This window comes from Crotalus tigris, unplaced genomic scaffold, assembly GCF_016545835.1.
Source record: "Crotalus tigris isolate CLP2741 ecotype Arizona unplaced genomic scaffold, ASM1654583v1 scf7180000017550.10884619, whole genome shotgun sequence".
Lineage (NCBI taxonomy): Eukaryota > Metazoa > Chordata > Lepidosauria > Squamata > Viperidae > Crotalus > Crotalus tigris.
Window position 1 is genome coordinate 5,128,150 of NW_024096468.1, and position 15,986 is coordinate 5,144,135.

Genomic DNA, 15,986 nt, shown 5'->3' on the forward strand with positions numbered 1-15,986 from the left:
TTTTGCACAAAAGGAAGAAGTGTTGTTGACCGGAATTTAAAGTCCCAAGTTGGAATGTAGGGACACTGAAAGGAATTAATTGTGTTGTTGCTTGTCAGGGGGTATATCACATCAATCCCAAGAGAATGCTAAGCCTGATTTACAAAGAAAGATAATAATAGAACAAACTCATACTACAATATGGGAAAAACCAGAATGATTTCTAAGCAGAATTGCTCCTTGAAAGCAGAAAACTAGCAATTCGGGGGAAAAATTCCATTCCGGCCAGCATATTGTGATGTTACTTCTTGAGTTACACTTACACGTATTTTTTCACTAATTTGTTTCTCTATATGCAATCTGACAGAGTGAGGACTAGGATTGATACGCTGGTGATTAAGACATCAGGATAGAAACTGGGAGATTGTTAGTTCTAGTCCCGCTTTAAGCACAAAGCCAGCTGCGTGATCTTGGCCAGTCACTTTCTTTCAGCCCTAGAAAAGAGGCAATGGCAAACCACTTCTGAAAAAACTTGCCAAGAACACTGCAAGGACTTGTTGAAGCAGTCTCCAAGAATCAGACACGATTGAATAGGAAAAAAAAATGTGAAAGAGAACAATCTATCCTACCATCTTGAATTCTAAAGCAAGGCACACGGAGAAGAAAAGCGGGCAACCCCTTTGGTCTCTAATGCACAGCAACAATTTGCCTTTGTATTCCAAAACCAACTCTTGAACAATAAACAGATCTCCTCTTTTCACAAATGACCCAAATCTCAAACCAATGCTTTGTTTTGTGAAAACCGTGTCTTTTGCTGAAGTGCATCTCAGTTTCTATCACAAAAGTTCCTTTCAGCCTATTAATTCTAGGTATTTTTTTCTCTCTTTCTCTCTTTCTCTCTTCAGTCTCTCTCTTCAGTATCTTCTATTCCCCTTCAAGGAACTCTAAAGTGCTCTAGGATCCTCTTCTGATGCAATTCATAGGGACAGTACACAGAATTCCTACCACAGAAAATACTGTTGTGTTCAGTTTGACTGGGGCCTGAAAAACCACATTGCCTTCCTACCTTTTAGCAGATGTCCCACAAGTGCAAAGTTGAAGTTGGAGTTGAAATTGAGTCCTACAAAGTGGTCCATCTGCTTACAGTGCCACTCCAGAGGCCTCCTGATCTCCATGAAGACTTCCTCAGGGCTCTGTTGAGAATAAGCCAGATACAGACATCAGAAACTCGGTCAAAAAAGGAACATGCTTACTCTTGATTTATGCCATGCAGACACACAACTTGTAAGAAGAAAATATTTGTACCTCAGGTCTGAACTGTGGAGTCCTTGATGCTCTCTGAGCTTGGTTGTTTGCCTCCAGACATTTCATTACCCAACTAGGTAACATCATCAGTGGACAACAAGCACAGAGAGGACCAAGGATTCCACAATTCAGCTCTGAGATACATATATTTTCTTTTGTTGGAATCCACTCTGTATCCTGGATAAACAGAGATTGCAAATAATAGTTTATAGTTCAAAGAATACTGGCAAAAAAAAAAAATTAAGCAGAGTTTTCTTTTTCAGCAGCAGCGACATCCATGGGCTGCAAAGGGCTCAAGTTTGAACTGTGGAGTCCTTGGTGCTAACCTTGGTTGTTTTCTTGCAGACATTTCATTTATGGGTGGGAGTATTCTTGGTGATTCCTGGAATAGGTCGTGTGAACCCATCCATTATGTTTTATTTTATAAACCAGGATTTTAAAAAAACATAGCAAGGACTTTTGAACAATCTTTGGCTGAATTCACAGATAAGGCCAAAGATTTTTAAAGTGTGGCTTGATGTCTATGGATCATCCAGTCATCCAGGTCATGGTAATCCCAAAGGTGCTTTTTCAAAAGGCAACTGGACTTTGTTTTTCTTCGAAGACCTTTCGCTTCTTCAAGTGGCCTCAATGACTCTCAAAAAGGATGCAAATGACCAGCTGTCTGCAAGGAGTATAAATCCTCCCATTCCCCACCATCCAGTCAGAGCTGAAGAAGCTTCCTGGATGAGAAGCGAAATGTCTTCAAAGAAAAACAAGAAATTCCAGTTGCCTTTTGAAAAAGCACCTCTGGGATAAACTGTGGTTTGTTGAACAAGATACATTAGCCTAGGTAGTACATAAAAAGTGAGCTAAGAATGATTGGAATTACACCTCACAAGAAATCAAAAGCAAACAAACCATGCACGTTCTAATTGGAGGCAGTCTAAAAATATCTTTTGAGGGGAAAAAAACAGCATAAGGTGGGTGCATCCAAGATCCATTTGTTTTTGCTTTCCTCTTCCTTGTTCTATTTTAGTCTGCAGCCCTACTGCACAATTTTAGTATGCATCACCTAATCTTACGACAGTGCTTGTAACACTGCTGGGATATTAAAAATAACCCTGGGGGCCGTAAGATAAAAATCTCATTTCTTGAAACTCAAGGAATGTCAAACAATATTACATTTCTTAAAACTCAAAACTACTTTTCAACAAGGAGAAGCTCATTTTTTTTTCCAAAACTGATTCACTGCTGGCGAAAAGATGACGTATATTACAACAGCGCCAAGAGAACATTCATGCTTTCTTTTGTTCTTGTGTGTTCTGGGAAATGGTTTGCTTACTTTATCATTAAATACCCGGAGGTTGTCCAAAGTGTGAAGGTTCTGCTCAAGTAAAGCTGTGCCTGCAGAATACAGATTGACCTCATCCAGCTGTAGAACTGCCATGGCCACCCAAAACAGCACCTTGTGCAGAGGTGAGTCCTAAACAGAAACAGAGGAATAAAATGAATAAACTGAAGCACAACATTTTGATAGAAGGAAATATTTGTAACTTGGGGTTGAACTGTGGGGTCCTTGATGCTCTCTGAGCTTGGTGGTTTTCTTGCAGACGTTTCATTACCAAACTAGGTAACACCATCAGTGAGCACTGATGATATTACCTAGTTTGGTAATGAAATATCTGCAAGAAAACCACCAAGCTCAGAGAGCACCTAGGAGCCCACAGTACATTTGTTCTGTTGTGAAAGATACAGAACAAAAAGTGAGCTAAGTTTTTTCGTATCAAGAAAACTGGATGCATTTGGCACCCACACAATCTCCAGACTCCAGGGAACCTGTAACTGGAACCATGGGTACAAAACAAGGTAGAATGTATTTCCATAGACATTTGGCCCAGTCTGGATGGGATGATCTTAAGTTGCCTTGACAGTTTTATTCTGCAGGGATTTTAAGTGATGACTGGTTGCTGTTGCTATCATTGGCTCATTCTTTGGGTTGATTCTTCCATAAACAGCCTTCCAAATTTGTACCCACAGCCAAAGTGAACTGTTGAGATTTAGGCAATGCTAGCAATGTAAATATAGAGATAGAAAGAAAGGCTAAGATCTGTAGTACAGATTCTCTGAAAACAACAACTTTGGACAGATGGATGGGAATGTATGAGCAGGCTGCCCCCTCATATTGCCCATGAAGCTGCGTCAAGCATATTTATTTTAGGAAAACTGACACGGCTGTCCAACTCTCTCATGGTGACTCCAGGAGGCTTACAGAAATAAAACCTCAAATACAAAAGCCAAGAAACCTTCACCCCCACGTGACAACAATTAAACCAACCACTTCATGGGCTCCATATCACCCTGGGATCCCCAGCCCTGCTGGTAGAACCAGGTCTTCAGGGCCTTTGAAAGAATATCAAGGTAGGGGCCAATCTTATCTCCGTGGGGTTGATGTTCCAAGAGTATGGAGGGAGGGAGCCACCCTGTTCCCCCCTCCTTCCCTTCAGGCACTTTATCACTTCCTGGTTCTCAGCAATTCGGTCCAAACCACGGTTTCCAGTTCTGTTTAGAGTCAAGAGTGCTTTGCCTTCATTGACATGCGACTGATTTGGCCATATTCACAGAAAAGAAGTGGGAGGAGGAGAAAAAAAGTTGTTCCAAAGATGTTTTATTTTCTAAAAGGCAACTGGACTTTCTTGCTTTGTATCTTTGAAAACAGAGGGAGGGAGCCACCACTGAGAAGGCCCTCCTTCTTGGTCTGACTAGATGGGACTTCTTAAGAGAGGAATCACCATACACGCTGCCTCCCACTCTTGTGGTAGGGTAGATGTAACTGGAAGAGTTACATGTGCAACCACCACCCTTCTTGTCCATGGAGATTCTCAATCATCCATGTCAAAATGCTTTACCTTCACTGACATGTGAAGGCATTGTCCCAAAGGTGTTTTTTTTTTTTTTCAAAAGGCAAGTGGACTTTCTTGGCTTTTTCTCTGAAAACATTTCAGCTAAATATTTTTAAAATATTTTCAATAAAGGCAAAGCACTCTTGACTCTAAACAGAACTGGAAACGGTGGTTTGGACCGAATTGCTGAGAACCCGGAAGTGATAAAGTGCCTGAAGGGAAGGAGGGGGGAACAGGGTGGCTCCCTCCCTCAATACTCTTGGATCATCATCCCAGTGGAGATAAGATTGGCCCCTACCTTTATATTCTTTCAGAGGCCCTGAAGACCTGGTTCTACCAGCAGGCCTGGGAAATCCCAGGGTGATATGGAGCCCATCAAGTGTTTGGTTTGATTGTTGTCACGTGGGGGTGGAGGTTTCTTGGCTTTTGTATTTCAATTTTGTAATAAAACCAGGAAGTGATGAAGTGACTGAAGGAGGGGGAACAGACAAACCAAAGCAATACCTCCAGTCCTTCAGGTTCTCTAATAATCTAATCAATCATTGGCAAATTTTCAACATTTGCTAGTAAGCAATAAGGAACAGGTAAAAAAAAATAAATGCAAGCATCGGCTTCCAAACATCCCCTCACCTGGATCAGTCTAACATTTATCCTGAACAATGAAGTCACCCACTTTTTCTGCCCACAGGGTCACACAGAATGAGCTGCTGGGGACCCTACCAGTTTACCTTGTTGAGGAGCGGCTGGAGCTTAGTCAGGGCTATGACGGTGGCCTCTATCAGAACTTGGCTGTTGTAGTTGTCTGGCCCTTTCAAGCAGCTCTCCAGACCCTGTCATTAGTTAAAAAAAAAATATCAAAGTAATATCAGCTTGTTTACACTGATTTTTAATCCCTGCAGATGTGGATTCTCCTTTCACATTATGGTCTTGCTTCCTCCTGCCTCAGTCTATTTAGGATGCCTCTGATAAAATAAAAAGCCCTTTTGTTCTGCCTTGCTTTTCCTGGAACCGATCCATTGAGACCAGATATTTTGCTTCACCTTCTGCATTCTCTAATCTCTACTTTTATCTCTTTCTGTGCTGACTGAAAAAAAAAATCTACTTGCACTTCACTTCTGCCTTGATTCTTCCCCATGACACATTTCTTCCTACTTAACCAAAAGTTCCAATCCCATGATGGGAAACCTTCATCCTCCTTTTCAGTTTATCTGTACTACCAAATACATGCCTGAATAGCACATTCCCACTTGTATACAGCTGTAGCATTAGCTCAGGGAATGAAGAAGCATTACGAGTGGGTCCAAATAAAACACAATTAGAAAAAAACAATGGTTTCCATTATATATATATATAGTATCTCACATGTATGTGAGTGTGTGTGTATCTCTATCTCCATCTCTATCCATCCTGTCCAGGGCATCTTTAATACTGTATGCTGTTAACATTCTCGACTCTCTCTCTCTCTCCACATACACTGAGGCAAAGATCTAATATTTAAGTATCTTCTAGTGGTTTCTCTGCGTGTATGCACATGCATGTATAAAATGAGATTTAGTACATGGTATCAAAGATGACCAGCACTGGATATTTATAATAGCTCATTAGGTTTTACTTCCATCTGTGAGTTGATCTGATTACACAATGCTATACAGGTAATCCTTAAATTACGACAATTGAGCCCAAAATTTTTGTTGCTAAGTGGAACATTTGTTAAATGAGTTTTGCCCCATTTTACGACCTTTCTTGCCAGAGCTGTTAAGTAAATCACTGCAGTTGTTAAGTTAGTAACATGGTTGTTAAGCAAATCTGGCTTTCCCATTGACTTCAATTGTCAGGTCATAAAGGTTGATCACATAATCCCGGGACACCGCAACCATCATAAAACTGATCCAGTTGCCAAGCGTCCAAATTTTGATCACACGACCATGAGGACACTCAACGGTTGTTAAGTATGAAAAATGGTCATAAGTAACTTTGAACAGTGATTAAAAGAACTGTTGTAAGTCAAGGATTACCTGTAGAAAAGGCAGCCTCAATGATTTGAGGAAAAGGCAGAGTTGTAGGAGACCAGCTTTTCTATTATCAACTTGGTAACCTTTCTCACTGGCCCTTATTATTTAAGTAGCAAAAGGCTATAGGGATTGTGAGGAACACTCACTAAAACTGTATGTCCCCCAAAGGTTTGCTTTAAATTCACACTCATGCATTTATCGTACTGTACTGACATTGCCTGGAGGACTGGATCTAGATTTCCAGGACAGGAAAGAGGCTATTGATCCAGTATAGCCTTGCATATGATCAGGACCAGACTTTTAATCATGGTGTTGCATTTCATTTTCTATAATACAACCTACTAAAATTTCTGGTTCTCAACAACATGAAGAAAAAACAGCTGTTCCACTCAGTGTAAAATTCAGTACAGGTGGTCCTCAACTTAGAAGCATTTGATTAGTGACCGTTCAAAGTGACAATGGCACTGAAAAAAAGTGACTTACAATCAGTCTTTACACTTATGACTGTTGCCACATCCCCCAGTCATGTAATCCAAATTTGAGTGATTGGCGTGTATTTATGACGGTTGCAATATATCGAGGTCACGTGATCGCCATTTGCGACCTTCCAATCCAGGTTTTACCAAAGCAAAATCAATGGGGGAACCTGGATTCACTTAACAACCACATGATTCACTTAAGAATCAAAATGACCTTGTTTAACCATGGCAAAAAAAAAAACCACTCATAAAAGTGGGCGTGACTCACTTAACAACTGCTTTGTATAGTAATAGAAATTACGGTCCTGACTGTGGTCATAAGTCACAGACTACCTGTCTGCAAATGCTCTTTAGCAGGCTTCTTCAACCTTGGCAACCTTAAGACTTGTGGACTTCAACTCCCAGAATTCCTCAGCCAGCCCTGGGAGTTGAAGTCCACAAGTCTTAAAGTTGCTAAGATTGAAGACCCTTGCTCTTTGGCTTGCAGGAGGAAGGGGGGGGGGGAAAAAGCAAGAAAGACAAAATCAAAAGACACACCTTGCTGAGAATCCGGATGATTTGCTTTATCTGTCCATGCGACACCCGTTTGCTAATGCAACCAAAGACCACGAGCGCTCTTGGCTGGAGGGATGGATTATACTGGAATGCAAACCTGTCAAGGAAGAAAGCCGGCAATTAAGGCCTGCCAGAATAAGGCCATCAGTGAAATTGCCTCAAGCATAAAGAAGAAGTAACAAAGTAACCCAGGCAGAGTTTGGTAGTTTAGGGCAATATGACCTACTTCTGAGCTAGTTCTGTCCACTGGTCAAGCCACTTGCAAGTTGGGATATCTCTCATGCAGGCCTACGGGAAAATAAAAAGATTATCTGATTATGTCATATTAAAGCATTTACTCAGCCGAAAGTGGGCATTTCTTGAACAAGTACAATTGTGGGGTTGTTTTTACACACTCCACAAATTGAAACATGACAGTCATCTTCCTCTTTATTTTCTTTCTGCTGGCAGCCTTAAACAATCGAATTAGTTCTCACTTAATACCCATTCGTTCAGCGACTGTTCAAAATTACAACTTGGTTGAAGGGACTTATGACCTGTGTCCAAACTTACAACTGCTTAGAATAATAATAATAATAAAGTTGGAAGGGACCTTGGAGGTCATCTAGTCCAACCCCCTGCTCAGGCAGGAAACACTTATACCATTTCAGACAAGTGGGTGGTCCAGTCTCCTCTTAAAAACTTCCAGTGTTGGGAGCATTCACAGCTTCTGGACTGGTTAATTGTTCTAACTGTCAGGAAGTTTCTTCTTAGTTCTAGGTTGCTTCTCTCCTTGATTAGTTTCCGTGGCTTCTTGTTCTGCCTTCAGGTGCTTTGGAGAATAGCTTGACTCCCTCTTCTTTGGGGCAGCCCCTGAGATACTGGAAGACTGCTATCATGTCTCCCCTTGTCCTTCTCTTCATTCAGCAACCCTATGGTCATGTGATTGAGATCTGGCCACTGGGCAACCTGTCTGCATTTATGGGGGGGGGCTGTTTGCCAAGTGCCCTATGTTCACGTGATCGCCATGTGCCATTTTCCCTGTTGGCTTCCCCAAAAAAGACAATGCAAGCTGCTGTTGCCTGTCCAGAGGTCTGTCTCTGGCTCCTGAGGGCTGGCTGAAAAAGATCCTCCATGAAATCTAAGCAGGGAGGAATTTTAAGGGTATTTTTTCACAGCCAGCCTCTTTGACAACAAAAGCAAGATTGATTTTGCGCTGTGCAGGGTAGAGTTTCTTCTCGAAGCAATGTTTGTGCTCTCAAAGAGGGAGTCCCTGCAGATTTTACTCTGCTAGTCGTTGCTGACTACAGGGGGCAGTGCTCACCTTCCTTTCAAGGGCCATTGAGACAGTGCTGTCCAAAGATGTTTCCATGGTCAACGTGGCCAGCATGATGTTGCAGAACTCTGTTACCTTCCCACCGAAGTGGCACCTATTTATTTACTTGCCATTTGCATGCTTCCAAATTGCTAGGTGAGCAGGAGCTAGGGCAAGGACAGGAGCTCACTCTACTGCACGACGTTTGGGTCTCGAACCTAGGCTGTTGGCTCTCCAGCCAACAAGCCCAGCATTTTAACTGCTGAGCCATCACTCCACCTTCCTCAAGGAGACTGGGTGAAAAAGTCCCTCCCAAAACCCATGCAGGATTTTGGCACGAAATGTCTGCAGCAAAGGGCGTTTGCAGCCAGTCCCCAGAAATGAGAGAACTCCCTCTTGTTTTTAGGGACTGGCCCAAACAATCAATGGTGCAAATGTTCCATGCCAAAAACCTGCATGGATTTCAGTTCAGAGTTCCTTCCTGCCATGGAAAGGATGGGAACTTCAGTGCTGGGCTGGAGAAGAGAGACTTGGATCATGAAGAACTGAGCGTCTTTTCTCCAGTCTAGTACTGCAGTTCCCATCTGTACATGGAAGGGAGCTGCCTGGCCACTTCTGCAGGCAGACATTTTGCTCCGTCTGCTTAATGACCAAGCAGTCACTGAATGACTGCAATGGGGAGTGCTGGGATTGCAGTTATTGAGTGAGATGGTCATCTCACTTAATGACTGCAATGACTTATGACCTAATTGCTGAACTGTTGTCCCAATAAAGGAGAATATTTGTAATTCAGGGTTAAAATGATGGTGCTCTCTGAGCTTGGCTGATGTGCTCTGATGATGCTACCTAGTTTGGGTAATGAAAGATCTGCAAGAAAACAATCAAGCTCAGAGAGAAATAATTGTCCTAAGTTGGGGACTTCCTGTACATAACCAAAAAGTGTGGCTGCAGTCCATACTTAAGTGTCTATTCTCAGACCCTCAGAGACAGAAAATAATCTACAGTTTCTTTCTCCCTCCCTCCCTGTCACACACACACACACACACACACACACACACACACTTTTACTTATTCATGCATACACACAACAGCCATCTATTCCAGCAAGAGGAAGTGACAGTTGAATTTTAAGACAGGATAATAGATCACATTGCGTTAGTGTGGGAAAGACTCATTTTTGAATGCTCTATCACATCAAAACAATACCCTAATCCATGTTTATAGATTCAGCATGTGTATCAGGAAACAGTCTGAGCTAAATCCTTTTTTATATATATCTTTGTTTTGCTTGCAAGGCATTTGTTTAACACCTGAAATATATCATCCCTTTCTTGATGTGTAAAATGCATTCCATCACTTTATTCTGCTGTATATGTGGACTAGGTTGTGAGCTAGCATGAATTCACAATCAAATTAATTTAATATTTTCTTTTTTATTTCCTATCATCAAAACATTATACATCAGAACAAAACATGTCAATGTAATCTTAACTCTGATCTCTGCTGTATAAAATATGCCCTTGCCAGAATCAATGTACCAAAGTGCTACTTAAATTATCTACAAATTACATATTTTGCAACCCTAATATCTTACTCATGCTTGTACACTCGTATCTTGATGTCCTTGCCATACATACCTCCATAATTTCCAGCAATGCTTCTGTGACTGTTTCCAGAGATGTCAATGCAAATGTTTCTCTCTCATAGGAGCCAGGAGAGAATGATCGGTCCCGATAGCTAGATCGGAATGCAATGACCGCTGCAGATTTCACTTTGCTAATTCCAAACAGCAAGTAGAATTTGGGCAATGAGAACTCTGTTAAACTTAGCCTCAAAACCTGCTTCGTTTCCTCTGTTGAAAAAAGGAACAGACAAAAACTTTGATTTCAGTTCCATCTTTGAAAATAGAAATACTAACCCAAACTTCTGGGAACAAGCTTTTGTCTAATCACAAAAGTTAACCCAGTCTTTTTAGACTCTATATACAGACATTGTTCTATTGGCCTTGGGAGTCATCCACCAGCCACTCCATTACTCAGATATGTAAACCCATGATGCACAAACAAGTTGCCAATTTTGCATGATCACATTAGGTACCGTCAGTGGTGGAGCTGTGGAGAAGCAAAGTTCATTGGTTTGTAAAGAGATGAATGCCTCTTTTTTATTAGGTCAAATATGTACCTCCTTGGGTGAATGGGAACACTGCACATAACGTGTAAGTATGTAATGCTGAATATCATACATAGTGCTGAACAATATATAAGGCTGAGTATCACCAGCACATTGAAGATACCTTTCTCCCAATGTCTGGAGGAGCTCTAGCAGTGGGGAAAAGATGACCTCTGTGGGCCTCTATGTGAGCACCATCACTGGTTTGATTTGCATCCTCCCTCCAAAACTGTAGTTATCCACCGAGGAAGGTACAGAACCTGCTATAAGCACCTCAGTCCCCAACTCTTGTAAGTAATCAATAGTTCTGAAGGCCAATGAGAGGTTCCCAAAGGATGGGGATGTGTGTTCTACTCTCTTCTCTGTCCTAACAAAGGTTCTCACTTCGAGCAACCAACACTGTCTTGGTTCCATGCTTAAGCTGAAAACCAGATTTTTTTGTAATGCCTTTTAGGCTGCTTTGTAGCTGAATCCCCACCCTTGATAACCTTCCTTATTTTGCTGTTGTTGAGGGTCCTGTCTCAAAGCAATGGAGAATCAACTGTGATTGGGGAGAGGGGCTCCACAGATAAAAATAGGGGCTAAGGGACACATTTGGCTATCCCGGCTTTTGACACCTAGTGTGGTAGAATCACTGGCTGGAATAGAGGGGGGAAGGGGAGAGTAAAGGGGGGGAGTAAAGAGGGGGTACAGTTTGGAGTCCCTCCATGGCAGGGAGCAGAAGCCAGACTCTTGAAGTCTTTATCTGCTGGTTCTCAAGAGAATCCAGTTAGTCTGGCATGATTCTTGTAAACAGGTGATCAATAATAAAGAAATTATTTTGGCCTATTCATGGAGTTACTCTGGTTCTTTGCACTAAATACGACAGTTGCTTTTATTGGGCTATTTTTTTTATTGGTCAACCTTAAATCACTTTCTTAACCGAACTGCTTCTGCCATCTAGATGTTGGAAAAATTATGAAACCCAGTGCAATTAGTCAGCATATAATTGCAACAAGCAGCCTACACTTGTATGGATTTGAAACGACTGGCAGTTCGTTTGCAAATGCATTTTGTTTCAGAAACCTCTGTTTGAAAGCTCTGGACATTTCCTCGTTTCAGCAAGAGGAATTCTGACTTATTGAATGACATAATGAAACCAAGACCTTTTGACATTATGAATAATTTGCTAATCTGAGTCACAAGATCACAAGGCATGTTTATATTTTCTAGGCATACTAAAATGAGTGTGTGGACTTCTCAGGAATCAAATCTGAGTAGGTGATTATTCCTCTGTACCACTAGATGTATGAATTTGGGTAACATGAAGATTTCATTTTTCAAGTATAGTTTTAAGTAGATTCCTACAAGTTCACTTGTAGGAAAGTTAACATTCCTATAACTAACATGTTAAATTTAATATGATCTCCAGCACTGCCAAGTCAGAGGACGCTACAGTGGAGTTAAAAAAACAAGTAATATGCATATACTTTATCTTTGAGCCATACACAGAGGATATTCAAGGTATTGTGTGGATTGCGCTTATTTTCAAATTATCTTTGAAATAATTATCATTCTATATTATTTCAATTAAAAGAATTGGGGGGGGGGAAGGAGAAGAACATATATATTTAACTTATAGCACAGAATCTTAAAGAGATAAAAGCACTCCATTATTTCAACTCTGAAGAGAACTGCACCTTTATTATGAAAGCAATTATTTGCACTTGCTTTCATAATTACCTTGTATGTTCTAATTATAATTCCACACCCTGCTGCTTGGAAATGTTACATACTTCTTACGAAATGTTGATTAGTTCTTTGAGAGATTTAACTTCTAAAGCAGGACTGGGCAACTTTGGGGGAATTTCAGAGCTGCACTTTATTAAAACCACTAGAAATTGTGCCATTATTAGGTAATTAATTGGGCATCAAACCTTAGAAGTAAAAAAAAAAATCTGAGGGGTTAGCAAAAAACACTCCAGCTATGCTGTCTACCGGTATATGAATCGTATCATTAAAATCTTCCCGAGAGATGGGGCAAGTTATTATTTTATTTTATTCTTCAAAAATTTAATTTCCTTCTACAGAGATAAAATGGTAAGACTGAGAGGCAAGGAAAGCTAAGCAACCTTGTCATAAATGCCAAAAAGTCACAGGAGCTTGTCACAGATCCCATTATACCGAAGACTGACTGCCATGTGCCTACACCGTATGCCAGGGGTTCTCAACCTTGGCAACTTTAAGAATTGTGGACTTCAACTCCCAGCAAAGCTGGCTGAGGAATTCTGGGAGTTGAAGTCCACAAGTCTTAAAGTTGCCAAGGTTGAGAACCCCTGCCCTATGCCTTCCTACTCTTTTGCATTCAATAGCTGTGTTCACATAACATGTTAATGATTAACCATAGTTTATTGGATATTTATTTCTAATCCAATTTTCTCTGTTTGCTGGGTTCACCTAATGCGCTGTCTAAAGTATGCTAATCTTTGGTGCGGTATGTGCAGTGGTGGGATTCAAATACGTGAACCACCGGTTCTCTGTGTGGCCGCCGCTTCAGAAAGTCCATTCTGGGCCTGGGCAACAAAAAATTAGCTACTGGTTCTGCCGAAGTGGTGCCAACTGGCTGAATCCCACTACTGGGTATGTGGCTCAGTTTGGTTCACAGTCAGTTCTGGATGACTGCATCCCATTCGTTGGCGTGGAAAAGGGGTGCCTCACGAAGTCGCGGTGTGAGTTGTGCGGCCATATAAATCTATTTAATAAATAAGTAAATGTTCTTATCTCTCTATAACAGTAATTGAGCCTGCAATTACAGTCGTATATTATGATGGTCATTAAGCAGGTCACCCACATGCCTGCACTTAATTCTATGACCTTATTTGGAGGTCATTAAGTGAATGTAACAGTTGTTAAATGAACCCTTTGTACCCAATGAGGTGGTGTTTTTTTTTTTTTTTTGCCAGAAACCAGAAGTAAACACCAAGGCAGGAGTCCTTCTACCACCCCGGACAAATGTCTTTCCAATCTTTCCTTGAAATCTTCCAGTGATGGCATATCCACAATTCTGGGAGGCAAGCTGTTCCACTGATTAATCGTTCTCATTGTCAGTAAATTCCTCCTTATTTCCAGGCTGAATCTCTCTCTGAGGAGCTTTTACCGGTTGCTTCTTATCCTGCCCTCTTTGGAGAATAAATGGTCTTTTCTCTGGCAGCCCTTCAAATATTGGAAAATGGCTATTTTGTCTCCCCTAATCCTTCTTTTCGATAGGCTAAACATACCTAGTTCCCTGGTAATCTCATCACTTGATTGCAGCAGGGCAATGTCAGGTTAACAACCGGCTGCATAAGGGATGTATGGTGTCCTTGTGCATCTCAATGTGGTGGTAATATTTTCCCTATGCTAAATAATGCTCATATGGTCCTTCCATAAAATGAGATTAAAAATTGATCAACCGCTTCATGTTTTCTCCACTATAGATCCCTGCAGCACTGTATTGTTACTTAACCACAGGCATAATCCCTTGTCCACAATTCTACTTTTAAAGGTTGCGATCGTTACATGTGTTCCTAATTTATAGTCATGGCAGGTTCTAAATTGTAACTGACAGTGCTAATTTGTAGAGTTGGTCCTGGATCGATCCTGCACTCCTTAAGAGCTTGTTCCGGGACTTTAAAGATCCCATTAAAATGTCACTTACTGAAAAGCACAAAATATATTATCACCTCCATCTAAACATGAGACTTGAATATTTAAAAGTTAGGGGTAAGTTATAAGGAGGCTAGAATGACCAGAAAATAGGAGGCAAAGGATTCCATAGCTCTCTTCCTATACTCAAATGATAAAAGCTTGGTTGAAAATTATTTGTGGCAAGATCACCAGAGGCACAGGATTTTAAATCATGACTGATGAAGTTAAAAAAGACATCTGTGATATGTAAACTCCTCCTGTGACGTGTGAGTAGTTATACCTCCTGGCTCAGTGGCTGATAAGGACTCCCAGTTTAATTCATAGCTCTTTTGATGTCTTCACTTTATTTTAAGCAGGGCTAAAGTGAGGATAGAACTAAGTTACTGTTTAAGTCTTAGCTTCAGTATCATTATGTCTTTAGTGCTATTTTCACTATAAGGGGCTCTTGGTGCTCTCTGACCTAAACTAGCTAACATCATCAGCATTGAAGATGTTACCTAGTTGGGTAATGAAATGTCTGGAAGAAAACAACCAAGTCAGAGAGCACCCAGGACCCCTCATTTCAACCCCAAGCTACAAATATTCTCCTCTATCAGTACTATTATTAATTGTTATCTGAATTTTAAGGAGCGTTTTTACCTTTTGTATTTTATTATATTATAACCTCCTTGAAATTAGTTGGCACAGGGTAGACTAAATTAATATTTTCCCATGAAAAACTCTCATCCCACAATCTGCCACTAGGGGATGGTAGTTTAGTATGGATTCAAAACTGAGACATTTGTGTTTTTGGGGGGCAATGGAGGGTCTGTATGGGTTCATCCTATGGTATCTAATGAACACAGGCATGCATCCCAGCAGTTTGTGACACCGTAAAAAATATCCTAGCCTTTCTCATAATGAGCATCATCCCCATTTTAAAGAAAATAAACTGCTAAGCACAAGATCACCACCTTAGCTCTCATCCACTTGTATTTTAATTTTATACATGCAGACAAACTCACACACATCAAGAAGAAACATAGGGTCAGGTTTAGGACTGAATACAGACTAAATCAGCTGAACTTGGTTCCCACCCAAAGCAGTAAACTATGCTTAATTCCACTTGATTTGAATTGGAACTAAATACAGGTAGTCCTTGACTTACGACCACAATTGAGCCCAAAATTTCTGTTGTTAAGTGAGACATTTGTTAAGTGAATTTTGCTCCATTTTATGACCTTTCTTGCTACAATTGTTAAGTGAATCACTGCATTGTTAAGTTAGTAACCTGGTTGTTAAGTGAACCTGGCTTCCCCATTGACTTGGCTTGTCAGAAGGTCACAAAATGTGATCACATGACCTTGGGAAACAGCAACGGTCATAAATATGAACCAGTTGCCAAGCGTCTGAATTTTGATCACAGGATCATGGGGATGCGAAAAATAGTTGTGTCACTTTGGTAACTTTGAATGGTCACTAAAGAAATTTAAATCAAGGACTACCTGTACAATTAATGTTATTGGGATTCAATCTGCTCGCTCCATTCCTACATTATGATAAACCAGGATAAATTTGTGATTTCTTGAACAAGTCATCATGGCTTGGTTGGCGCATCCTCGCATAAGTATGATGAGTGGACGAGATAGGTTCCAGCCAGGTTAAT

At 40.8% G+C, this 15,986-nt stretch overlaps 1 protein-coding gene across 5 annotated transcripts in view; it reads right to left on the reverse strand.

Annotated features, from left to right (window-relative positions):
• Window positions 1-15,986, reverse strand: part of NF1 (neurofibromin 1) — a 211,016-nt gene that overhangs the window by 19,786 nt on the left and 175,244 nt on the right. For all 5 annotated transcript variants that reach the window (XM_039341252.1, XM_039341260.1, XM_039341268.1 and 2 more), the window contains 6 exons: window positions 10,144-10,358; window positions 7,439-7,500; window positions 7,195-7,309; window positions 4,895-4,996; window positions 2,609-2,749; window positions 1,046-1,172 (listed from right to left, as the gene is read on the reverse strand). In XM_039341252.1, coding sequence (XP_039197186.1) covers window positions 1,046-1,172; window positions 2,609-2,749; window positions 4,895-4,996; window positions 7,195-7,309; window positions 7,439-7,500; window positions 10,144-10,358 — 762 coding nt within the window. The remainder of the gene's footprint in view (window positions 1-1,045; window positions 1,173-2,608; window positions 2,750-4,894; window positions 4,997-7,194; window positions 7,310-7,438; window positions 7,501-10,143; window positions 10,359-15,986) is intronic.